Here is a 27021-nt window from a genome sequence, read left to right as displayed (position 1 = left end):
TTGTTACTTATTTGTCTAATTAATCGGAATGAAAACGTGTAGAATGTAATAATAGTAGGAGAGTGCATTGGAAAATGGTTTTCGGCTCGGGTATGCAGACTAATAACTAATAGGAATATACGAAAAGTAACTACATCTTCCTTTATTTCTTAATAAAAGACTTCTCTTGGAATATTTGAGTTCCAAACAATTCGGTTGTCTGTAAGACAGTAACCAATGGTATAGGCAAAAAGTATACATCACGCTCTCAATATTAATTTTTCGTGAATGCCTCTCGACAATCGCTTCACCAGTACACAAGGGTGTAACAAATGCTAAAGACAGTTTTATGACACCTCGCAGAACTACTGGTAAGGAGTCAAGAATAGCGTCGCTTTCGTGCGAAGTGAGTTACATATCCGACTCACTTGTCTTCTTTTTATGTCGCCTCATCAGATTCTTCTTCATTAACATTGACGCGTTTCGCAGTCATTATTTACAGAACGTTTGGATGAAATGAAATGTTGGTGATCTTATCTTGAAGAATTAAACATTGTATATCAAATCGGAATATAGGTTTGTGTAACAGTATTTCATGTCCTTGAACTGCTTACGAGAATTCGTGGACTGTATTTGTTGCTGAGTAGGTTTAGGAACTTTTAATTTGTTACGAACCTAAGTTCTTTCCTTCTAATAGCTGACGGTAACTCAAATAGATGAAGTCTCCGGGCTGCCCACATCCTTGTGACTGCTGTGTCCAAGTACTGTCTCCGAACACGGGATGTGGGACGCTAACTCGGATATCTGCTGTTTCGCCGCTCGAAGTTGTCACGTAGCGGGGTGAGCAACTGTCGGCCCAGGCGTCAGGGAGCAGCACCGTCACTGTCCTCAGGTAGGCTCTGCCCTCTAGCGCCGCGTGGAGGAACTGCGAGGCGCCGGCCAGTGAAATCTGGAAATAACACAAGCGGAATACGTTAATGGAAATGTTAAGTACTATTATAAAGTACGCTTATCTTTCAAATTCGAAACTTGATGATCATATGGACACTTTAACAATGAGCTTCAAAGGAAATCATGTTTTGTTTGAAATATTCTGACTGAAATGAACAAAAGATATCGTTCGAATTCGGATAATTGCTAAGATACATAACATCAATAATTGGTGAAGAGTTCTGGTTTGAAGACATCGCCACCCCGCTGGAAGCCTGAGAACTCTTCACCAGCTGTATACGCCGGGAAAGCATACATTCATATTTAACATTAATAAGGCCAAACACATTTTAGGTCCACTTACGGGCAGTGGTAGCAATAAAGAGGAATTGAGATTACTTTTCGCAGATGACATGGTGTAATTAATACTGGCAGCGGAAAATTAGCTGATAAATGAGAATTTAATCTGATGAGACAAAAAGCTCTGAATGAAGCGGCTAACGAACGATTTGTGCGATGTGCGTATACGGTGAGTTCACAATAAATACATATCGAATGTAGGCAATGAAAACCTCGTAACTCGATTTTGTTAAATTTTACAAAAATATGTAAAATTATATAATGTTACTATACGTGTAACTGTATAGTAGAATCTTAGTTGTTGACAGATTAGAGAAATCCGAGCACTTTCAAATCTCTCTTTGATATTGGCGTTACGGGTTACCAATATCACAAGGTTTTCACATGCAGAAGGAGTCACGAGGTTTTTATTGTTTGCCATCCACATTTGAAATATAGTTAATGTACCACGGAGAGTCGCTTGGCTTCTTCTAGACGAAACTGGAATATCAGTAAATTTCCGTTTCTTCAACACATTTCAATCGCTGTCCGCAGAAACTGCGAGCGCGCATTTATTGCCGTTAACTGACGGCGCTCGGAGAATCTGTAGTTCTCTTTATCGCAAACGTTCAGTTTATTGTAAAAGTTTATTGTAATAGTTTGACTGAAGAGGAAATTCTGAAGCTGCTCGAAAAATCTGGATCAGAAATTGACGATGATGTGTTTGAAACTGAAATAGTTCTTCTGAAATAGATGGCGATTATAATGGTCAGTCATTGTGTTTAGGTATCATAATTATATTCTCGGCAGTTTCAGTGACGCATATCATTTATTTTGAAGGTAACAACGAGTGCAAAAAAGGTGAAAAAGTGTTCCACTTCAAATGGATTGCACCAGTACCTGTGGCCCGACTGCAATGTGTTAAAGAATCGAATTGCCATGTATAGACTTTTTTTTCATTCAGTGTTTTATAATGGGAGCACTCATGACGTCTTATCTCCTGAATTAAGTGTCATACAACCATATAATTTTTCAAGTACGGTACATTCAGAGGTATATGTTGATACTATCTGTAAAATGTGTTCCGAATAGAATTAGTAGCAAAGAAGTAAGAATTTAAAACGTCGCGCGTGATGTAGAAGCTTTGGTGCATGACAAGCGAAAATTTAGCATACGATAATTTTTTTCTTTATTTTCTGGGAGTGTCAGCGAGAAAAAGTTCCGAAATGTTTTGAAGTTACATGTAAAGTTTGTTGGAAGTCGCTAAGTGCTCTCAATCTAGGTGAATGAAGTCCGAGTTTATGAGTGCTGTCAGCTACGTTGCCTCTAGACAAACCGAGAACGTTAAACTTTTAACGTCAGGTTATACTTCTTGATGAGTAGATTATGACAGCTTTTTTAATTCTGTCAATAATTACGCGAAATGCTATCAAATTTCTGTTGCCACCGGAAGGAGGCAGGTGCATCTGCAACGAACTGACGCATGGTGCAGAGAATGGCAATTGAATCTCAATGTAGACAAGTGTAATGTGTTGCGAATACATGGAAAGAAAGATCCTTTATCATTTAGCTACAGTATAGCAGGTCAGCAACTGGAAGCAGTTAATTCCATAAATTATCTGGGAGTACGCATTAGGGGTGATTTAAAATGGAATGACCATATAAAATTAATCGTCGGTAAAGCAGATGCCAGACTGAGATTCATTGGAAGAATCCTAAGGAAATCCAGTCCGAAAACAAAGGAAGTAGGTTACAGTGCACTTGCTCGCGCACTGCTTGAATACTGCTCACCGGTGTGGGTTCCGTACCAGATAGGGTTGATAGTAGAGAGAGAGAAGATCCAACGGAGAACAGCGCGCTTCGTTACAGGATCATTTAGTAATCGCGAAAGCGTTACGGAGATAATAGATGAACTCCAGTGGAAGACTCTGCAAGAGAGACGCTCAGTAGCTGGGTACGGGCTTTTGTTGAAGTTTCGAGAACGTACCTTCACCGAGGAGTCAAGCAGTATATTGCTCCCTCCTACGTATATCTCGCGAAGAGACCCTGAGGATAAAATCAGAGAGAGCCCACACAGAGGCATACCGACAATCTTTCTTTCCACGTACAATACGAGGCTGGAATAGAAGGGAGAACCGATAGAGGTACTCAAAGTACCCTCTGCCACGCACTGTCAGGTGGCTTGCGGAGTATAGGTGTAGATGTAGATGCAGAAGCCGTCAGGTAGGCAACATGCAACGGGTGTCGGGTTTGGCAGTTCAGGTACTTACCTATATGATATATAGATATACATGCGCCACGAAGGCTAATATGATCATTCAGGTGCAGAGCACTCTTCGCCCGACCTCGTTCGTTCGGGAATTCGCTTAGTGCGACGAGCAAATTGAGGGGAAAAAAGGGCTAGGGTGCGCTACTTTGGTAGTGTGCGACAAATGGGAGTTTGGACTGAGGGGAGAGAGGCGTGCTTGAGTACTGCGTGCAGTTGCGTTAAATCACCCTGCCAGAGTGGCGTGGATGGTTACTGCATTTAGCTTGTAAGCAGGAGTCCCGCGTACGTACAAATTTTCATTTGTCTCCAATGAATTCCTTCACTGCCCGAATGCGGCAGAGATCGGAATTTCTCATTTTAAACAATGCAGACACAATGAAATAGGTTCACGCGAGCACAGAATCAAGAAGTATTTTCTTTTGCGTTCCAGTGATACTCCGTAGACGCCATGCATGCGAGGCTGTGTAGCCGCATCGACGTAGTATAGAGATGACCGGTGTTGACGGACCGGCACGGAAGTCGGCCGGCGCTCGCAGCCGTCGAACGCAGGTGTCGGCTGTTGTCGGTTGAGTTACGGCGGCGATCGTCCGGGTCGTTGGCGCGCGTCGTTAAAGATAAGGAGCCGCGGCTGCCAGCTCATTTGTCGCGGGCCAGTCAGCCGCAGGGCAGGCACCGGCAGTCATCGGCGGTGGCCCGTCATCGCCGGGGCGTCTCGACCGCAGGGAGACAAAGGGCTGCCCGACGACGCCTGCGTCTGTAGTCCCCAGAGGCGGGGTTGATTCTGGTACCACTGTCATTCCTCCCAATCCTGTGCCCCTCGCGAATAGTGCACGAGAACAAACCTCCACACGAAGAATGGCCGAAAGTAACATGCTACCCGACTCCTCTTTGAACGTATGATCTCGAATTATCAACAGTGAATCTCTCTGCGATGCACAACGCCTCTTTTACAGCGTCTGTCGCTGGAGTTTGTCGGGCATCTCCGTTACGCCCTCGCGCCGACTAAACGATCCCGAGACGAAACGCGCCCTCTTCGTTATATACACTCTATCTCTTCTATTAATCAAACTTGCTAAGGGTCCCAGACGAAAGCGCAGTACTCAAGAATCAAGTGTTTTGTAAGCAACTACAGTAAAACAGAAGTGATTTCAGGCGTTCCCCAAGGTAGTGTTACAGGCCCTTTGCTGTTCCTTATCTATATAAACGATTTGGGAGACAATCTGAGCAGCCGTCTTCGGTTGTTTGCAGATGACGCTGTCGTTTATCGTCTAATAAAGTCAGAAGATCAAAACAAACTGCAAAACGATTTAGAAAAAATATCTGAATGGAGCGAAAAGTGGCAGTTGACCCTAAATAACGAAAAGTCGGTCATCCACATGAGGGCTAAAGGGAACTCGTTAAACTTCGGTTACACGGTAAATCAGTCTAATCTAAATGCTGTAAATTCAACTAAATACCTAGATATTACATTTTCGAACAACTTAAATTGGAAGGAACACATAGAATATGTTGTGGGGAAGGGTAACCCAAGGCTGCGTTTTATTGGCAGGACACTTAGAAAATGTAACACCTACTAAGGGGACTGCCTACACTACGCTTGTCCGTCTTGTTTTAGAATACTGCTGCGCGGTGTGGGATCCTTACCAGGTAGGACTGACGGAGTACATCGAAAAAGTTCAAATAAAGGCAGCACGTTTTGTATTATCGCGACATATGGGAGAGAGTGTCACAGAAATGATACAGGATTTGGGCTGGAAATCATTAAAAGAAAGGCGTTTTTCGTTGCGATGGAATCTTCTCACGAAATTCCAATCACCAACTTTCTCCTCCGAGTGCGAAAATATTTTGTCGACACCGACCTACATAGGGCGGAACGACCACCACGACAAAATAATGGAAATCAGAGCTCGTGCGGAAAGCTATAGGTCTTCATTCTTTCCGCGCGCTATACGAGATTGGAATAATAGAGAACTGTGAAGGTGGTTCGATGAACCCTCTGCCAGGCACTTAAATGTGATTTGAATAGTATCCATGTAGATGTAGACGTAGATATTGGATGAATTACATTGCCTTGAAAGTCTTAACAAACTTGAGCCTGGCATCCGGTTTTCCTACAACTTATTTAAATTGTCATTCCGCTTGTGTCGATCCACACGGTTACTCGTAATTATTTTACGGTTGTTACTGTTTACGATGAACCTCTTCGCCTATTTACACGCAATGCTATTTACGTTCAGAGCCAACTTCCGTGCCCTGCATCTGTCATCGATACTCTGCAAGTTTCCGTATATTTCTCTGCAGTTTTTGTCCTTACAACCTTTCTATAGACAACACCATCACTAAGCAGCCATACTCCAGATAAATACGTTAACAGTTTATTCCTCGCCCATGTTAATTAATTTACTACGCGACAAATCTTTATAAAAGAAAAGCCTTACAACAACGACTGTTTCTTATCCAAATGGATTCTGATATTGCATCAACTGACAGAAATGTACAGTATTGATATTAAAACTGACTAACTACAACGGAATTGTTACGCGGTAACAAGAGGTGCTTCTCGGCTACCGGAGAAGCTGTAAAAGTGCGGAAAGTGTCTGGCCGCGGTGTCGGTAGGAAGTTGCGCGCCAGTGGCGGCGGAGCCGGGTTCCGGCAGGTAGCGTCCAGCGGCAGGTAGCGGGGAGTTTTTCGAAACTTCCGCCGGCAGTTGGCGACGTGCGAAGCCCCGCGGGCCAATGGCAGCCGCCCCTTGCTGCGTATACCTGTTGTTGCTCCGGTAAGTACCCCGCTGCCACGCCCCTGTCTCCCAACAATGGGGAGTGCTCCAACCGACAAGCCGCAACCTGTTTGTAGCACCTCCATTACCGGCCGAACACCTGCGCACAGTGCAACAAACTTGCCCCACGAGAAAATACCCATGGCGGCTCTCAGTCCCATCGCGTAACAGTCCTAACCAACAAATGCCCGTTCACACCCAATGAACGGTGCGTCTGCACAGCAACAAGTTTAACAATCGATATCGTGTATAAATTCAGGCGTTTGTGGGTGAAGTTAACGATAAATCCAAAACCACACATCGCCCATCAACGATTTTTGTATCTGGTGGGCCGGCCGGAGTGGCCGTGCGGTTATAGGCGCTACAGTCTGGAACCGAGCGACCGCTACGGTCGCAGGTTCGAATCCTGCCTCGGGTATGGATGTGTGTGATGTTCTTAGGTTAGTTAGGTTTAATTAGTTCTAAGTTCTAGGCGACTGATGACCTCAGAAGTTAAGTCGCATAGTGCTCAGAGCCATTTGAACCCATTTGTATCTGGTGCTACCTCTGTATTCCCATTACATACTATACTGTCTGTAACTGACAGCTGTTGTAGTTGTGGAGATAAGAGCATATGAAGCGCGCGCTATCACATCTTGGTGAGCATAAGTGCATCTTCTGTCTCTTTCACTTCAATATATTTTTGAAGGGAAAAAATTATTCGAGATTGTTCTGTAATGTTCTGCAGCTATTACCAAAATTCACAACTGTTAACGAATGATCTCGAATGCACCTGAATACTCTCGAACGCTCTACGACTACAACACAACTTGTATACGACAGATATAACCGCGCTGACCCCCACTCTGGCAATATCGTCTTAACCGATAAGTTGGCGGCCGCGCAGTCCGTGACATGGCGCCTCAAACCGTGTGGCCACTCAGCGCAGCTAAATTGAAGAGAAATGCGACAGAACCTAAAAGTCATAAACACCGGTGTAACAGCTATAAACGGTCTCAGTGTTTTATTTTTACTAGCTGTTGTTCGTGTTTTACATTGCTCTTGTCCATTCTACAGGGTGGGGCAAATTAAACGCATGGATTTTAGTTCCGTAATAGCAGTGGAGGGGAGCGGTTGGTCACCCTCGAGCGTTGTTGTTCTGTCGGTTAGAGCATCCAGTTTCACGAACAACGGCGCAGTGGACCGTTTAGTATCGTATTTTCACTGCCGAACATAATTTGAAAAGTAATGAATCTGTTATCGCCGTTAAACGGCTTCTCCGTATGTATGTTTAAGTATTTCTGAGTCTAGGTGACTGATGACCTCAGATGTTAAGTCCCATAGTGCTTAGAGCCATTTGAACCTTTTTTTTCGCTATTTTGTGGTTGTGATCTTCAGTCGAGTGACTCCATGCTACTCTATCCTGTACAAGCTTCTTCATCTCCGAGTAACTACTGCAACCCACATCCTTTTGAATCTGCTTAGTGTATTCACCTCGTGGTCTCCCTCTACGATTTTTACTCTCCACGCTTCCCTCCAGTCCTAAATTGGTGAGCCCTTGATGCCTCAGAAAGTGTCCTACCAACCGATCCCATTTTCTACTCAAGTTGTGCCACAAAATCCTTTTCTCCACAATTCTATTCAGTACCTATTCATTAGTTACGTGATCTACCCATCTTATCTTCAGCATTCTTCTGTAGCAGATTTCGAAAGCTTATATTCTCTTCTTGTCTAAACTGTTTATCGTCCATGTTTCACATCCATACATTGTTACCCTCCATACAAATACTTCCAGAAAAAACTTCCTGGCACTTAACTCTATACTCGATGTTAACAGATTTCTCTTCTTCAGGAACGCTTTCCTTGCCATTGCCATTCTACATTTTGTATCCTCTCTACTTCACACATCATCACCTATTTTACTATCCAAATAGCAAAACTCATTTCCTCAGCATCACCTGATTTAATTCGACTACCTTCCATTATCCTCCTCTTGCTTTTGTTGATATTCATAAATGTTACGAAAACTAGTGCAGGGGAAGATTCTAGGTAACCGTTCCGCTGGTTAGTGAACCCCCCCCCCCCCTGCCGGACAAAGATGCGGCTGTAGCCTCATGAGGGTTCATGCGTGAGCGCTCTGCCCCCGCTCCAAACGTCGAAACATCTGCCTTGACGATTCTCTGGGCGACGTCACCAGTCGGCCACAATGCGTTAAGTGGGACTTGAAACAAAGAATCTGAGTCACGCGCAGCTGGGACGCCCAGCGCCGTTCATAATGCCCGACTGGAGCACTGGTCGAAACAAACCCGACACAGCCGCTCCCTCGACTCGGAATTCAAATCAGAGGCAAAAGAGGTGGAAGGGAGGGGGGCGAGCAAACGACCCTCCCCTCTCCGAACCGCCGTGGCGGGCGGGCATATACTCGTATGTACCCGCACATGCTGCCGACATATCACCTAGCGGTACACAACACACACACACACACACACACACACACACACACACACACACGCAAGAAGTATCGCTATTTCTCGTTTCTGCTGTTTCACACGAAAAATATACGAGCTAGTATATCTCTTTTCAACAGCTGCCTGTGACATGCGACCATGTTTACCAAGCCGAATGTAATAACTCGCCCGGGGACGCAGTCCATCACTTTTTTTTTTTTTTTTTTTTGCATCCGCCGCAGATTTGCGTTAACAGATCCAAAAAGGATAGCGTAGCGCGACAGCGAGACGAAAAAAAAGTCATATTGTCACTCTGACCGGCATCGCGCATGGCTCGAAAAGTTCTCGGAAACACCAGTTGCGGCAGCGTCAGGTACTTTTTTTTGCTGCCTTTGGAGAAGCTATCACTCGTGCACCTACCAGATAAAATCTTCAGAGGAAGTACGCAACAGTTTTTGAGCTAACATTTTCTTTTTTTTCATAGTTCTACGTCATCTAGTTAGTATACCAGAGATTTTGAGGCATATTTACTCCGCGCCTTTCGTGGACAGGAATTTTTGGGCGCAGTTCTGCGATAATTAAACGCCGCAGAATTGGGACATCTTTGCGTGTGATGCCTTATTCGATCTTTGGAGCCGTGCTCCAGTCAGCTGTCCGCACAAAAGAGACAAAGGAACCGATCATGGTGGAGGCAATCTACAGCAGCGTCTCGTGCAGAACAGATTTACCGATCTATTCACAGATGCTGCCGCCATAATGGCACATAGTGTTCTACTGAATGTGACTTTTAAAATAAATGTTAAGTGTGAATAAATTCTAAAATTTTCGAAGTGTTGGAGTTTCTTTATCTTAAACATACTACATTAAACGATGTTTTAGAGTTAATGTTCGAGACACTAACAAAATAACAGTGCTAAGGAACAGCATCTGTGAGTAATTAGAAATATATCATGCGACATCCGCACAGAATCACTGATGAAAAACAACGAAGAAACGGATCGAAAGAAAGAAGACAAAAAAATGGTTAGTGTCGCTGCGTCTAGATCGCGGGGTCCCAGGTTCGAACCACAGCCGAGCCGGAAATTTTCTGCGGTCGGGGTCCTTGTGTTGTCATTTCACCTGATCACAACGGCTTGCAAGTCGCCGAAGTGGCATCAAATAGAAAGAGTGGCGACAGGTGGCCGAACAACCCCAGACATCTCCCGGCCAATAATATCATACGATCATTTCGTTTTATGGACGACTATTGTTTTCGCCCGCAGCCCATTGCGACTCCTGTTGAAAGCTGGTAATAGCGCTGCCAGCTGTCCGGTGTTAACTCTCGCTGACTTTGCTGTAGTGGCAGGCGCTGCAAAAGAAGCTCTGTGTACTGTGGAAAGGTTTACTTTGAAGGTTCCGAGAGCGTATGTTCCAAGACGTGTCACGCGACATATCACTTACTGCCACATACATGACCATGACGATTAAATCGGAGAAATTCAAACTCATGCCGATGCTTACCATCAATCGTTTTTCTCGTGCACCATTCGTAAATGGAACACGAAAGAACGAAAAGATAATGATGCTCTTAGTACCCCCTATCACTCACCTTACGGTGAGGTGCGGAATATATACGTGTGTGCAAATGTCTTGGGGCGAATTTATATATTCCTTATTTTATTATTTCGTAATAGACTTCGTTTCCACATTCAACTTTCTGCTCTACAAGCCACTACAGAATGCACAACACAGTTACTTCGTGCCAACATCGGCCATTTTGTGCCCTGCTCAATTAGAGTGTTGAGAGAAGGGAAAAAGAACGTATTCTGTACTTGCTCGAGACCCTCTTACCGCCGGCCGGTGTGGCCGAGCGGTTCTGGGCGCTTCAGTCTGGAACCGCGTGACCACTACGGTCGCAGGTTCGAATCCTGCCTCGGGCATGGATGTATGTGATGTCCTTAGGTTAGTTAGGTTTAAGTAGTTCTAAGTTATAGGGGACTGATGACCTCCGATGTTAAGTCCCATAGTGCTCAGAGCCATTTGAACCATTTTGAACCCTCTTACCTTATTCACATCATTTCATTGCGATATATACACGATGTTCGGAAATTCTCGTTACAAACCTCTAGGACCTGTATAGGGGAGTGAGTACATAGTGTTTCTGAAATGTTCCATTTCTGTTCTATGGCGGTTCAGATGTGTAATATGTCCACATCTGCAGAGGGAAACAGTACAGTTTCAGAGCTGCTTGTCCTGGTATGCAGTGGGTAGACAGAATGATGTGTAATACGTCTGATGGTCTCCTTACGTCACTTAACGTCTGTCTTGCTACGAGACTCCTGTAGAGACGGAGGACGACGTGCTTCCGCGAGTTCTGGCCACTGCAGTAAGAAATGAAGAGACACCAAGTGGGACAAAGGGTGTGTACCAGAACGTGCTTCCTTGATACAATGTCTATAACAACGTTGGTGGTCGCCACATCGAGCTGCTGTTGTAATGCATCAATACTGTTCCGTACGCACAGTATGCTGGGTTCTTTTTTGATTTGGAATAACGTAAACAGGCAATGTTTAAGTGTTAAGTCAAATAAGGGTGCTTAAGTGATAAATGGATGTTTAGTTATGTTTCCTTCCGAGCTGTCACCTAATAACTGTACTGCCTCATGGCTAATTCAGTTTCTCAAGCTGAAGTAAAGGAGTTAAACATCTGAACTGAAACTGTCCTAGAACAAAATATTATGTACTCACTCCCCTCTAAAAGTCCTAGAAGTTTGTAATGGGAATTTCCGAACATCCTGTAGAGTGGAAGTAACAGAACAGATGCACACTCTTACTCGCTTATCTGATATTCATTTTATAAACTGAAACGTCTTTTTCTTGCAGCAGTCTATATTTATTTGTATTCCACACGCGGTTCTCCTTTTGCAATAATGAATTTTTAGTGGATATAATATTTATTCGTTTTTCTTGCCATAATCTGCATTTCTTCTCGTCTCGTCGTTGGAGATGCCGTAATGTAACAGGTTAAACACGTCTGCAACATAATCAAACATACGCTGCAGCACGAAAGACATTTCAGTTTATAATATGAATATGTGTATGGGGATATTCATAACCTCCGGGGTTTCGAAACACGACTGCATCAAAACAACAAGACTTACAGCAAATGGACACGTATCAACTCGCCAATCACTTAACTCGCATACAGGCGTTAAAAATGGGCACCGTTTGAGATGCGGCTGACATCATTATGTGTGTTCATTGAAGTTGCTGACCCGAATTGCTGGGGAAGTAGTGAAGCAATCCGCCTTGGAAACCCATATATTGGGTTGCCTAAATACTCGATCGAACTAATTGATGCTAGAGTACGGAGTGGTTGTTTTGTCTTCCCGTTTTGACACGCCAGCCACCTAGTGGTGTGCTACGCAATTTCGTTACGGCGTGTGTTACGATATGTGTAATGTTTCTGTGTGTCCTGTAGTTTTCGCATAGTCGTCTTCTGAAACCTTGGAGAAAATTTTGAATAACCCTGTACATTTGCTGCAGATAATGGCTACAATAACAGTCTCGGTTCTCGAAATTTACCCAAGTAAGTTTCACGAGAACGACGTCGGTCGCTCTTCTTCTAAAGGTTTCCATTTAAGTTCCCCGAGCATTTCTATTGCACTTTCGCATAGACTGCATCAGTCTATTATCATCCTAGCAGCGTGTTTTAGAATTGCTCCAATTTCTGCGTTCAATATCCAATATTTTGAACGCAGGTATCATTGGTGATAATTACGTTTTCACTGTGTATCGTAGCGTCAAAAAAAGGAAGTAAAATTATTCTTTTTACCTCCTGTCACGTTGAGGTTAGTAGAGACGGAGCACAGATCCGGGCAGTTCCCTTTTCGATTTAGGGAAATCAAAGAGCGGATGATTAGACCGGCTACTTTTTTACCACTTTTTCCCAATTGTGTTCCTCACATTCCTGGATATATCAAAACCGACAAAAAAGGAGAAGCTAATACCAACACCACTTTTTTACCCTAAGTTCCCCCTCCCTCCCCCCCCCCCCTTTCCTGTCAATAAAGACGCCAATAAGGTCTACCAAACAGGAAAGGAGGCTACAAGGAAGGGTTTCAATTTTTTTATTTTATTGTATTTTATTTATTTTTTTATTAATCCACCTCCGTCGCACCAGCATGTCCTACAAGGCTACAGGCCGGGTTCGAATCACCGCCCTTCCCAGTACGAGTCCAGTGTCTTAAGCGCTGCACCACTTCGCTCTGACTCGTAGCATGAAACACCTGAACGCAGTCTAGTTGCTACGAGACCGACCTACTTAAAATATACGCTCCAGCCTACGATATGAAATTCATATGCGGCGGCGAGCCGGATTCGGATACAGTGCCTCCGAGCGAAATTCTCTAGCAGCGTGACAAGTTGTGGCACGTCATATGGTTAGTCTAATAGCCGCACGATCGTTCGTTTCGGAGCGAAGTGATTTAGGTGGGGGGGGGGGGGGGGGACTCGTAGGAGGGACTAGAGGAAGGGGGGTGGGGGGAAGCGGGTGGCGAAATGAAAATACATCTGTGTCCCATTACCAGCGCTACAGAGCAGGGCAATTCCGGACTCCAGAATAGCATTACAATAACTTAAGTATTCATTCCCAAATTCCCCGAGCAGGGCTTATTACGGAGCCGGCCTTTCAGAATTAATGAAATGCGGACCAGAAGAAATTTATGCGAAACTCCCTTAAAGTATCGCCCGCACTTGCGGGGCAAAGTTGCGGCGCGTTCTTTGGGGCCGCCTAATGATTTAGTGGCTGGCGGACTGGAGTGGAGGCTGTTCTGCTCTGCGACCGCCAAGTCCTCCCCGGGCGCCCGCTCCACAATTTATATCGATAACCGGCGCCGCGCCGCGACCACGGGCCTTTAAATCCGCCTTCGAGTGCAAGCTGTTACCGCTGTGTTTCTTCAACGCCGTTTCGTAACTCGCCCCGAGTTTTCGACGTGTTTCTTTTGTTTTTGCGTCTTCGTGACTCTTTTGAAGTAATTCACCCTTGCAGGGTGCAGAAGAACTCGCGCTCTCGAACTCTACAAACTAAAGCCTTGCACAGTAACAATACAAAGATGTGTCCACAAATATTTTATCCTTGCATTTGTTCGGTAAAAAATTTGGCAACAGTGTAATCATAAAACCGTCACGAAATCTTTCCATGATGGACGTATTGTATTAAATGTTCGCGGTGCACTTGCTGTATTAGTCCCCTAGGGCAGTACCCATCATTGTCTTCGTCAGAAAAGCAATTGACAGTCAAAGACGTAAAGGAATCACACATACATGAAAGATGCAGTAGTGCCAACTGTGGCCACAGAGTAGGAATATGAAGTTAGGATACAGATGCACGAAACAGAATTTTTAATGTTAAGATACATTGGCTCCAAAGCTACGTGACTTTGTGGTACTGATGTACATAAGAAAAAGGTAACTGTTCCTCCTTTCACGCACTTAGATTTTCACCTACAATTATTCGCCACTTTTTTTAGTAACAAATAAATAATAAATGTGTAGAAAACACTTCAAATACTTGTAATATTAAAGTTTATGTCTTAGTGCCCAATGTAAACAGTGTTGTACCGAAAGTCACGTACTATTTGATGGCGATATTTGCAGTATTGTAAAGAGAAGCTAGTTTCACCCGAACCTTACTAGAGGATTTTACCACATATGTGACATTAACTTATGTTTAATTATAACAAATCGTACTCAGAGTGGCATGTGTGTGATAAATCTTCAATACGCCGCGGCGCTGAAGCGGAATAGTGTAATAACACGCAAGTTATAATACAAAAACAAAAATTCAATATGGCGGCTCCAAAGTTCTTCATTTGTCGACTTCTGTCGAGTTTCGTGCTCGCATCAAGCTTTGTGGAAGAGACGTCACTTTCCACAAAGGTTCGGGTGACAGCAGTGCGGTATGATCACCCCACAGATATTCCTACACTATGACTGCGATCAGAGACTGCACTGCAGGCAACGATGACAAGTACGCGTAACGTCTTTTGTTTCTATCTCGATGTATAATATGGGACATACTCCTGTGCACTGTGCAGTCCGTCGCTATCAAGTGCTGCTTTAGGCCGTAGTTCTGTTAATGTTGTCTATACACGATTTCTCACCTCTCTAGAGATTGAGTGTTATGGGTTTGAGCGTGGAATACAATCAGCGGCTGCGCAAACAAGATACTTTGCTTATTCGTAAGGTAGTTCTCAGCAACAGCCGATTTTTCTATATTTATGTACTTCATACGCATCAACAGCTTAACTGAAGGCTTGATAATGAGTCCGTTATTCGTAAAAAGCAGTGAGAGGTAATAGCTTACTGTTATGATGTAATCAGCATCATTCACATACAAAAGACATGAATTAACTGACTTATCTAGAGGACCATTTCACGCTGGAACTACGAGGCTAACGGTCACTGGGTGGAAAAATTTGCCGGAAAGATTACCCGGGCAGAATGCCATCTGCAGCTGCGCTTTTTATCCGCAGCAGACTGGCCCTGCGAATCCGGGTAGAACCGTAATCATTATTTCCGACGATAGAGCGGGAAGCGAGCGTCTGTCATGGGTGAAGTGATATATTGACGCAGAAGAGGTCATTTTGGCGCCAGTTACCGACTTTGCGAGGAAGAACATCAATCTGCTCACGCGAACACTCCATCACAGGCATGACGTCGATTTCCTGGCCAACAAATATATATTTAAGAAAATTTTACCGTCAGCTGTGGTCTTTTACGAAGCCCGATTTTATGAAAGTAGGAACTATCTTCAATAAATGACAAAGGTACTTTATTAGGCCACCAAAACCCTTGCATGCTGTCGCCCAGCGAAAGGTGAAATGGTAAATTCTGGAACTTTGTTGGAGTGGGCTAGTGTCTCTTACGTCTATACAAATATCCTTATGCCCAGCTACGAAGCGCGATTAAACTTATTTCACTGTCCATGTTCTCGTATCTAACACTTTGTTAACTATACCTGATGCTGTCAGTTAAAGTTATAAATGCACTCCTGTCCCGTAGAATTTTGTTTATAATACTTATTTCATGAAGATCTTTTACAATTTCAAGTATGCAATTGTTTTTAACGTTCATTGAGGTAAAGGTAGAAAATTCTTTTGCTCGCTATATTATCGTTGTTATTTGACGTTGTGTAATAGGGAGATAGGCGATCTTTTATTATAAAATGTGTGGATAAAAATCCTAAATCAAGTTCGCAAAAATTTCTTTATTGATAAATAGTTGCAGCTCATTAATAAACCATCTTCTCGTCAATAAAAATTACTACTTAATTCAGTGTGTATCAGCCACCTGGCATTACACACTGTCATAATCTGTTGAGCTGATCTGCTCTTGTCATGTACATACTAAAGTAGGCCATAAAGGTTGCATGACGGCCTTCTACTTTAGTATGTAAATGACAACAAGAGCGATTCAGCTGAACGGGGTATGAAGATATGTAATGCCAGGTGGCTGATGTACTCTTAATTTAGTAATAATTTTTGTTTATCTGAAGAGGGCTCTTCAATGTCATGAAACTAGTTATCAACAATAAAGTAGTTTTCTTTGCAATCTTGACTTATGATTTTAATCTACACATTTATCCGTTTCATCGTACATTCTGAGAACGTGGCCATAACATTTCAATCTTTTTCTCCTGAAAGTGTCTCCAGATTTTGATATACATCGTTAGCTTTCCATCTCATGCAGCAGACCTCTATTAACTGAAACGAGTGTCTCTCTTGTTTACAAAAACAATGAGAAAAATATATTCAATGGGTGTGCTGAAGCGTTACTTATTTCTGGCGTCCCCGCGAGCACGCAGAAGTGCTGCAGCACGACGTAGTGTGTACTCGACTAATGTCAGGAGCAGTGCTGGAGGGAATTGACAGCATGAATCCTGCAGGGCTAACCATAAACCCGTAAGAGTGCGAGGGGCTGGAGATGTCTTCTGAACAGCATGTTGCAAGGCATCCCAGATATGCTCAATAATGTTCATGCCTGGGGAGTTTGGTGGCCAGCGAAAGTGTTTAAATTCAGGAGAGTATTCCTGGAGCCACTCTGTAGCAATTCTGGACGTGTGGGGTGTCACATCGTCCTACTGGAATTGCCCAAGTCCGTCGGAATGCACAGTGGTCACGAATGGATGTAAGTGGTCAGACAGGATGCTTACATACGTGTCACCAGTCAGAGTCGTATCTATACGTATCAGGGGTCCAACTGCACACACCCCACACCATCACAGAGCCTCTACCAGCTCGAACAGTCCCCTGCTGACATGTAGGATCCATGAATTCATGAGGTTGTCTCCATACCCGTTCACGTCCATCCTCTCGATTCAATTTGAAACAAGACTCGTCCGACAAGGCAACACGTTTGCAGTCATCAACAGTCCAATGTCGCTGTTGACGGGCCAAGGTGGATAAAAAAAAAAAAAAAAAAAAAAATGGTTCAAATGGCTCTGAGCACTGTGCGACTTAACTTCTGAGGTCATCAGTCGCCTAGAACTTAGAACTAATTAAACCTAACTAACCTAAAGAACATCACACACATCCATGCCCGAGGCGGGATTCGAACCTGCGACCATAGCGGTCACGCGGTTCAAGACTGAAGCGCCTTTAACCGCACGGCCACACCGGCCGGCCCAAGGTGGATCCTAAAGCTTTGTGTAGTGCAGTCATCAAGGGTATACGAGTGGGCCTTCGGCTCCGAAAGTCTATATCGATGATGTTTCGTAGAATGGTTCGCACGCTGACACGTTTGATGGCCCAGCATTGAAATCTGCAGGAATTTGAGGAAGGGTTGCGCTTCTGTCACATTGAACGATTCTCATCAGTTGTGGTTGGTCCTGTTCTTGCAGGACCTTCTTCCGGCCACAACGATGTGGGAGATTTGATGTTTTAACGCACTCCTGATATTCACGGTACACTCGTGAAATGGCCGTACGAGAAAATCCCCACTTCATCGCTACCTCGGAGGTGTTACGTCCCATCGCTCGTGCGCCGACTGTAACGCCAAGTTCAAACTCGCCTAAATCTTGATAACCTGCCATTGCAGCAGCAGTAACCGATCTAACAACTGCGCCAGGCAACTGCGTTGGCGACCGCAGCGCCGAATTCTGTTTACGTATCTGTGTGTTTGAATACGCATGCCTCTACCAGTTTATTTGGCGCTTCAGTGTGTAAGTATCTTTAGAGGATTACTTACGAAATTCCTTGATAACGTTTGAATTGAGCATGAGGCCCAGTTATTGAACTTGAAGTATCAACGATGAACCATTGTAATAACAAGGGATTGTCGTGTATGACCGAGGGCTTTTGGATTCACGGGCCGTGCGACTCAGAATTCCCCAGAACAATACTACAGTTTGCAAAACTGCAGGGCAGCGAGCGGTAGAGCTGTTTGAAACGCTGCGGCACGCTACTGTGCCGTCCTGCTATGGCGTACTCGTGATGCTGTACAGAAACACATAAGCGAACAAAACACGCGACGGGTTGTGTCGCGCTACCAGGCAGCGTCGCATATGTCCCAGTGGCTTGGGCTCGTGTGCTTGCACTTGCAGCAGCTACTCGAGAGGGTCGGCCCCGGGCGGGGTGTGTGGCTCGGTGGTGGCGCGACTTGTTCGGATTTAGGAAGGAGGGAGGGAGGGAGGTACCACTGGTCTGGCCTGGATAACAGTTGGCGCAGCATCTGCCGCTGTGCGGGCCGCCTGATTTATAGTGCACTACACAAAAGGCGGGGCGGAGTGTTTTAGCCAAGTGCTACAATGTGGCGCCCCGCGACGCAACTGCGGCTAAATGAGCTTATTCATCGCGAGCGCGCGGCTTCCGGGCTCAATGGCGAACGAGCCACGCAGCCTGCGGTCGACCCCGTTTCTCACGGCCCTGGCCACCTGTTCCTGCTCCGCTCCGCCCCTTCGCCTCCCCTGCCCGCGTTATTTCCCATCTATTTCCGCCAATCAGATTTGCTTGCTCGAAAGTGTCAAGTGCGCGAAGCATGTTTCCATTAACTGTACGCCACCAAACACTTGATCGAAGATGGTAACGATAAAGCGAAAGAAGAGAGGGTGTCCGTGTGTGTGTGTGTGTGTGTGTGTGTGTGTGTGTGTGTGTGTGTGTTGGGGTGGGGTGGGGGGGTGGGGGGGTTGAGCCGTGTGAAGACGACAGATGCGTGGCCAAGATCAAAAGCTGCGGCAGTGGTAACATTATCGAGGTGTTTGCCACGACTTCTTCCATTTCGTCGTGTCTTAATCACTTCACTGAAACTTCGCTTTTGTGCTTCGGCCGGCCGAAGTGGCCGTGCGGTTAAAGGCGCTGCAGTCTGGAACCGCAAGACCGCTACGGTCGCAGGTTCGAATCCTGCCTCGGGCATGGATGTTTGTGATGTCCTTAGGTTTTTTTTTTTTTTTTGTGCTTCGGTGACGACTAAGGGAACAGGGAACAAAACTCGACGACACAGCACCTTCTCTTTTGGGGAATATTAACTACTTCACGGCTTAGTATACAGTGTTTCGAGGAAACATTTAGCTCTTTAGTACATAAAATGCCTCATTTGTGACTCTCGTGAATCTGCTGGACATGTTGAACGGCATCGTTTCCTCAGTGACTTGCGCTTTGGATTCGTTAATGTTCAGACATGGCTTGTACTCACATCCAGACAGGTAAATGATGATGGTGGTTTGAGGAACAGACACAACTTCGTACTTTAAGATTGTTTCTATTCGGATTCAGTTGTTCGAGCTGGTCTACTTGTCTTGTGAGTAGAAACGTTCAAGCAACATCCTAATTAGATCGTTTCAATTTGAACTAGGCCTGAGGCTGACGTGAAAGACCAGAACTTTTCCTGCAGTTTTCTACCAGACCAAAACTGTGTGCCGGACCGGGACCAGAACCCGGAACCTTTTACCACTGGTGGGCGAGTGCTCTACCGACTAAGCTACCCAAAACAAGACGCACCGCCCGTTTTCACAGCTCTGCTTCCGCCAGTACCTCCATCTCGTACCTACCAATCTTCACTGAAGTTCTCCTGCATACCTTGCCAGACTGGCACTCTTGGAAGGATGTACTTCCCGGAGGAATTGGTTTATCCAAGTCCTGGAGGATTATTTACAAAATTAATTTTTCCCTCTGAAGCGGAGTATGCGCAGAGTTGCTATTTTCTCCGCAATATCTGTTCCTTCCACAAGACATACAGGAGAATTTCCGTGAGGTTTAGAACGTAGGCGAGAGATACCCGTTTTCAACATGTCCCCAATGAAATATATCAACGCCTCTTTGCAGCTAGGGTGTCCATTTAATTATCATTTCATTCTAGCGAAAGCTGCATGGTCATCCACGGTAACTCTTCTTTCAGGAACAGATACTACCTTCATATATAGTTAAAAAATGGCTTCCCGGCCATTGACCTTCTTGTGCGAACGCACACGCTATGCCCAAACTCTTACGGGACTTGGTAGATTAATCTGCCACGTGTAATGAGTATGATGGGCAAACATCTACTAGGCGCACTACGAATGTAGTGGTGTGGACATGTTGGGAACGTGGGTCTCACGGGGAGCGGGCAAGGGGGTAAGTCCCTGCAGCGCACTATCCTCTGTGCCCTCGGTTGCTCGGATGGATAGAGCGTCTGCCATGTAAGCAGGAGATCCCGGGTTCGAGTCCCGTTCGGGACACACGTTTTCAACATGTCCCCAATGAAATATATCAACGCCCCTTTACAGCTAGAGTGTCCATTTAATTATCATTTCATCCTTAAAAAGTAGTGATAGTGAAGTCAGAGAGTACTAGTAAAACTTTGTACTGAAATTGCAAAGTGCCATAGATATATGACTGTTAATGTTAAATATCATCAGGCTATATATAATTATCTTTGTGGTGTCACTGTGCTCCATCATCTTTGCAATCAGCATGCATACATCAGATCTCCAAAAAATGCAAGTGAACCTGCACTAAGTTGGGTGAGGTCTAAAGTCTTAAAGGAACAAAAGGAGATGAAAGTCTAAGACAGTGAAAGTGTCCTGCAATACATGTTAAAGACATAAAATGTGAGTACGTTCTGTATTTTGCAATTATAAAAAATGGTTCAAATGGCTCTGAGCACTATTGTACTTAACATCTGAGGTCATCAGTCCCCTAGAACTCAGAACTACTTAAACCTAACTAACCTAAGGACATCACACACATCCATGCCCGAGGCAGGATTCGAACCTGCGACCGTAGCGGTCGCGCGGTTCCAGACTGTAGCGCCTAGAACCGATCGGCCACTCCGGCCAATTTATATTCACTGTTTAAGACATTTTAAATCTTTTGAAATTTTACGTGGTCTTACTGCACGTAATTTTTGCCTTTAGCAAATACTTGAAATGGCATAAACGCCGAAACGTGGGTTGTAGTTAAACAATGAAACAGTCAAATGGCGGTAGTTCCTTCAAAACCTGATTATTTCAGATTCACTCTGGGTACGGCTCATTTCTGTCTCCCAAGCTAGAGAGCTGCACCTTACGCTAGCTATATGAGCGGGAAGACTGGAAAATTTATTCGGGGAGAAGTTTTTACGGCTAACGAGGGCATAGTTGGCTGTCCTCGGCGCTTTCTGTCAGCCAGCGCAGAGGAACAGCTTAAGCGAGGACCGCTTCTCGGCGATCAGTGCTTCCAGATCTCCGGAGCGGCCATTACGCTGCGTTCCGCACGGACGGAGCCGCCGCCGCTCCAGCTCCAGCTGCGCGCTGCGCGGCTGCGTCAATCAATCACCGGACGCCGAAAATAAAAATGAAGACGCCGTGGCGCGCGCAGTGGGCCGCAAAAAGGAAACAGCGCGGCGGAATGCCGGCCGCCGAGCCGGCGGCTGATGTATGGCTGGCGATTAATCACCGCTAAATGATTATTCGTAACAATTCTGTTAGGCCGGGCCCGCTGGATTTGAATACCGTGCGCCGGCGCGGCTGTCGTCTGCGCCATTGTCCTGTCCCGCTGCGGCCACCGCCGAAGAACTTAAATTGGCCGTCGGCAATTGTTTTTCATTTCCCTGCCCGGAAAGTTCGCCGCTGAGAACCCGCGCCGCCGTTATTAAGTGCTCTGAGACGGGAGCGGGGAACCCCCCCTCCATCTCGCTCTGTCTCCTGTGCAGTGGGTGGCCAGCCGAGGAATTATGCGGAGCGCGATAAAACTTTAATTGAGGACCGGCGTACAGAATTTAAAGAACGGAATCGCCCGCCAAAGACGTGGGGGGGTGGGTGGAGTACAGTATAACGAAAAAAAGGAAATAACACAGAAAATCTTACTCGGGTAGAGGGAATGGGCAACGACGGTCACGGATTAGCGATTTAGAGTCTCGGAAAGAATTTCGGAACTTGGACCGTTTGCGGCGCCCGCTACGTAGCTGAGGCGAAAAAGACCACGGAGAGAACTTTGCACCCTTTTGCGAAAGTTCGTCGCAGTATTTCTCGATCTTGCGAACAAGTAGTTCATGCCAGACGACAGTTTTACTCCGGCTAACTTAATCTAGAAACAACTAATGAAAAGTCATGCAATTTAAGCCAAGTTATTTCACGTTTAGAAATACTATTGCTGTTTGTCACATCTTTCACCTCAGTCAGTGTTTCTTAACACCGTGGTGCATGAATTTCACTGCAGTGGACAACTTTTAGTGGTCAATTCCCTGGCGGTTTCAATAAGTCACGAGGCTGCAAATACATGCAGGACACGACACAGTAGGGAGTGCCCACTGCAGTGAACTGTGTGCATTTTCAGCCTCAGGACTGATTGTAAACTCCAGAGAAGCGACCATTAACAGCTGTCCACTGTATTGGACACTATGCGCCGTCCGCAGCTCGTGGTCGTGCGGTAGCGTTCTCGCTTCCCACGCCCGGGTTCCCGGGTTCGATTCCCGGCGGGGTCAGGGATTTTCTCTGCCTCGTGATGACTGGGTGTTGTGTGATGTCCTTAGTTAGGTTTAAGTAGTTCTAAGTTTTAGGGGACTGATGACCATATATGTTAAGTCCCATAGTGCTCAGAGCCATTTGAACCATTTTTGAACCACTGTGCGCCACAGGGTTTATGTGAGGAATTCCGAGTTCCATCACAACTATTGCACTATAACTGGTTGCGAATATCAGTTCAGAGGACGGGAAAGCCGCCCCGAGCTGCTTATCTTATGGGTCTGAGACCCCTGTTTGTCTCCAAGGATCCCTCCTATTTAAATACACCGCTTTTATCTAATAACTGGCGTTACGAAAATGACGTTGTGATGGGACCACAAGTCAAGTGTTGCCTGTTTGTGGCTGGATGGGCGAATTACGTAATATGCAAAATTCTGGTTCACCATTTTGGAAGATTTTGTTCTGGGGTCAGATGGACTGATTCCTATGTCTCGTCGGATGAGGATATGGGACGATAATGGTGTTGTGCTGAAAAATTTTTATGATTTGGTGTGAATGATCTGAGGGATTTTGTCAATGTCTAGGTTGGTGTACAGAAGAGGGGGGTGGGGGGTAAACGCCGCGCTTAAGCTGAAGCGTCTCTGCCATTGTGCGCACAACGTCAAAGAGGAACACTTCCCGCTCACAAACATATTTGTATGTTGGAGTCCAACTGATTTCGTAAGTATTGTCGTTAGTTAGTCCTGTGATTTGCATGTGAAACTGTTCTGAGTTGTACAAGCAATATCAGGTTGTCCTGTTGGCTGTAATTCTCACAACTGCTACAATTAAGGAACCTAATTAGTGCTTCATGCTTCCCTCACAATGGAAGTCTGTTGAGGATTCGGCTGTCGAAATGGTGTGGGTGTGAATGCTGAAAATGCTAGAATACGCTCTCGTCGCGTCAAAGAAACTGATTATCTTACAGACTTGCGTTCGGCACAGTTAAGTTTACCGGGTAAACGAGTGCTTAAGAGCGCAAAGAGACTTCAGAAAAGTTTTCAGTAAGAAAGAAGTTGCTGATAAACGTACATTTACACATGAAATTGTTTGTTGTGATTCACATAAAGCCAGTTAAGTTTAGGTAATACGATAACGGCATTACACATGAGACATGCTATCTGAAAAAAGTGTGCATGAAACTGCGGGCACGTAATAAAGATCTTCGAAGTCAGTTGCCATGAACGAAATGACGTCTGCGCGATGAAGAAAGTGGTAAAAAGTGCACTTGTGTCTCGTGAAATTAATATGGGCAAAATATTTCCTACCAGTCAAATAAAAAATTGTTTAAAGGTGTCAACACGGGTTCGATGGGTCTGTGGACATTTGCAAGTCGATTACTTTGCGCGTCGTTTCGCAGAAAAGTTACAGTTTTCTCAGGGAAAAACTCGGATGTCCTCTCCCTGCAGTGTCAATCTTGCATTGTTGGATAAACTGCAGTTTGAGTTGCCACCCACATATTTTCATGGATGTTTTAGTTAGGTTAGCTAATTCGAATATTTTCTGCAAATAAGGCACTTCTATAACTTCTTGAGAGAAAACGACGGTGTCCGCCTATTAGTTGAAGTTCTTTTAAATTTATATTGAGTACGAATTGAAAACGAGCGTTTTGTAGATCTTGTTTACTCGTTAAAACTATTGTCAGAGACAATTTAGAAAGCTCCACGCTCATTTCTAACATTTAATTAGACAGTAAACTAGGAAAACCTCGTTACTATTTGCACTATTTTTGTATGTTTCGATTTGATAAGCGCTTGTATCTCTTTTTTTTTTTTTTTAAATTAGCAGCGTGTGTTTAAAAGCTGGACCAGTTACAGGATGTAGCAGTAGCGGCACGCAACGTTTACTGCCCTAAAGCACTGTTGTGCTCAAACTAACCTTCAGGTTAACGACGGCTTTACCTTACTATCGAGAAGAGGGGTTTCGAACCACCATAGTAGTGCTCCTTCGTTTCGTTGAGCAACTAACGGCGAAAGCTGCGATAGTACCATTGAAAAAAAGAGATGGTAAATTTCGTCCCGATTCTCGTCCAGTCGAGTTTGTGCTCCGTTTCTGACGACTTTGTCGTCGTTGACACTTTAACCCGAATCTCATTCGCTTTCCTTCTTTTTTATTTTCACGGCGGGAGTCGTAAAGATCATCGTTCTTACAGAGCTGACTTACCTCACGAATTGCGATAGCGTGAAATTTTGTGGTCTGCAAAAACCTTTAATCCGCAACTAGGCGGCGCTACTTGGCAAGTTATTATTTCGTATCGGTCTGAATACCGTATTTTATTACAGGCTAATAGCTGCAGCGGCCCACGCGAGCACCGATTAGCTGGAAGAGGTGCGCCTCATGCGAACGGAATTACGCTCTTCCAGCAGACTCGAGACCTACACGCTACCATGTTCAAGCACAGAGTCTGCGGATCTCTCGCACAAAAATTTTCCCTCCGATCTGCAACTCGGAAAAAGTAAAGTAGAGTACCTCCGCTTTTGAATCTCATCAAAATTAACACGATGCATTTTGGCGTGGACGAGTTTGACTTGTAAAAACGTCGGATTCCCAAGCCGTATTCAAGCACGGAGTGCTCCATTTGTTTTCCGTGACTAAAATAATGATTGCACAGAATCTAAACGGAACGCGAATGTTGCCCGTACTCTGTCAGTTCTTCGTTCCAATTAAGCTCTGCGGAGCGGAAGTCTGGCACTCAGTCCACCATGATGTGAAGTTGAAATTTCAACACCTGCGCGGTGACGGCCAGGTGCTCCCATCGAAATAGCAGTTATAATCGCGCTCCACAACCACGCAAAGGAAGGAGAGACTCTGCCACTCCTCGTTCGCTAATTGGTTAAAATTTTCCTTTGCATTCTATTGATTACGCCTCAGAAGACGGAACTGATCCCTTAAATAAGACGACGGGCGAAAAACTTTATCGTTCGTGACGATCACCCAATGAGTGCTCCGTTGCTGACGACCTCTCTGTCAATGCGACGTCAAAAATACGTGAGTGGATGAGGCACGTAATCACCATGTGGCATCGTAATACAGAAGTCACTGATTCGAATCGTTTTATTAATTTATTTTGTTGAATAATTTTCTATTATTTTCTGCTTACTAAAGATTGTTACATTTCGGTTTCTTTAAATCTAATCGCAGTAAGTTTCCCCCGTTTTTACGTTGGTCTACAAGTATAATTAAAGATGTACGTCACAAGTTGTACACTTAACCTGTGCCGAGGATACTAATTTGGAGTCATATATTTGTTGACATGCTTCACACGACGCTATCTGTTTTGTGTGTTGGTACCTGTAGCTTTACATCTACCGTGCGTTCTACTGCTTTTCATCTGCAAACAATAAAACTTTTCAATTTTTATGTTTTCGTCCATTTCAGACTGACATCGCAATTTATCGCGTTATTTAACTTGTTACTTACGATGTTTGTTATGCTGTGGTCTTGCTTTTCATACGTATTTAATTGTGTAATATATGAAGTAGCGTAAAAAATTGTCACCTAATTATTGCTCCTTTGTACACGTAAAAAAATGTTTAAGCTAATAATTCATAAAACTTACACAAGATGCTACCACCAAATAACAGTTTTCAGAGGAAAAAAAAACAACAAAGCTCACCTGAGATAGCACAGAAAGTGCTTTAGTACGTTTGGGTAACAAAAAACTAATCAAACGGTGTGTTGCATAAGACTGAATATTCCTTCCATTTTTTCCTGGCGAGTGTAGAAAACAAGAACTATCTGTACGTAGCCTATCACTAAATTAAAGTCCCCCGCAGCGTTTTTATGTCTATATGTGAAGGCTAATCTCAGAACTACTTTCTGTCTAGTAGGTAGACTTCTTTACGACGAAGCTTTGTGTATGTAACTTACTAATATTTGGTGCAAGCGCGGGTGATGCTGATCGCGTAGGAAGGCTATCCACATTGGCGACTGACGACCACGTCCAGGCAGTCCAGAAACTGATTCGTAGAAAGCGCAGGTTTTCCAACAACGAGGACGTTCACGCAGCAATTCTCGGATCGCTCCGCGACCAAGGAGCGGATTTCTAACGTCGGGGGACAGAACGATTGAAAGAACATTCCGACCGTTGTTCAGAGAGTCTTTTTGAGTATGCTGTGTCACGTTGAAACGTAGTGCAGCTGTCAGTAGAAGTTTTTGGGTCTTAACAACCTCATCGGGTTTGCTGGCGAATTCTAAATTCAATATGACTCGATATTTCGGCGATCCATCTGTCCTCCATCTTCAGTAGAACGCTGCGCTGTCGTTGAGTCACGCTGAATGCTGACGCCACGGCTGCCAATCGTCGTCCTAATAGGCCTCGGTAGCGCACACGATGCATGCGCCCCCACCACAGTGCTTTCCACTAG

At 44.8% G+C, this 27021-nt stretch overlaps 1 protein-coding gene across 1 annotated transcript in view; it reads right to left on the bottom strand.

The window, feature by feature from the left end:
• LOC124548990 (calcium-activated chloride channel regulator 1-like) overlaps positions 1-27021 on the bottom strand; it is a 369808-nt gene that overhangs the window by 16276 nt on the left and 326511 nt on the right. The window contains exon 2 of the mRNA XM_047125209.1: positions 655-928. Within this exon, the coding sequence (XP_046981165.1) occupies positions 655-928 (274 nt within the window). The remainder of the gene's footprint in view (positions 1-654; positions 929-27021) is intronic.

Source organism: Schistocerca americana, chromosome 1 (genome assembly GCF_021461395.2).
Source record: "Schistocerca americana isolate TAMUIC-IGC-003095 chromosome 1, iqSchAmer2.1, whole genome shotgun sequence".
NCBI classification, from domain to species: Eukaryota; Metazoa; Arthropoda; class Insecta; order Orthoptera; family Acrididae; genus Schistocerca; species Schistocerca americana.
This window is presented reverse-complemented; position numbering and strand designations above follow the sequence as displayed.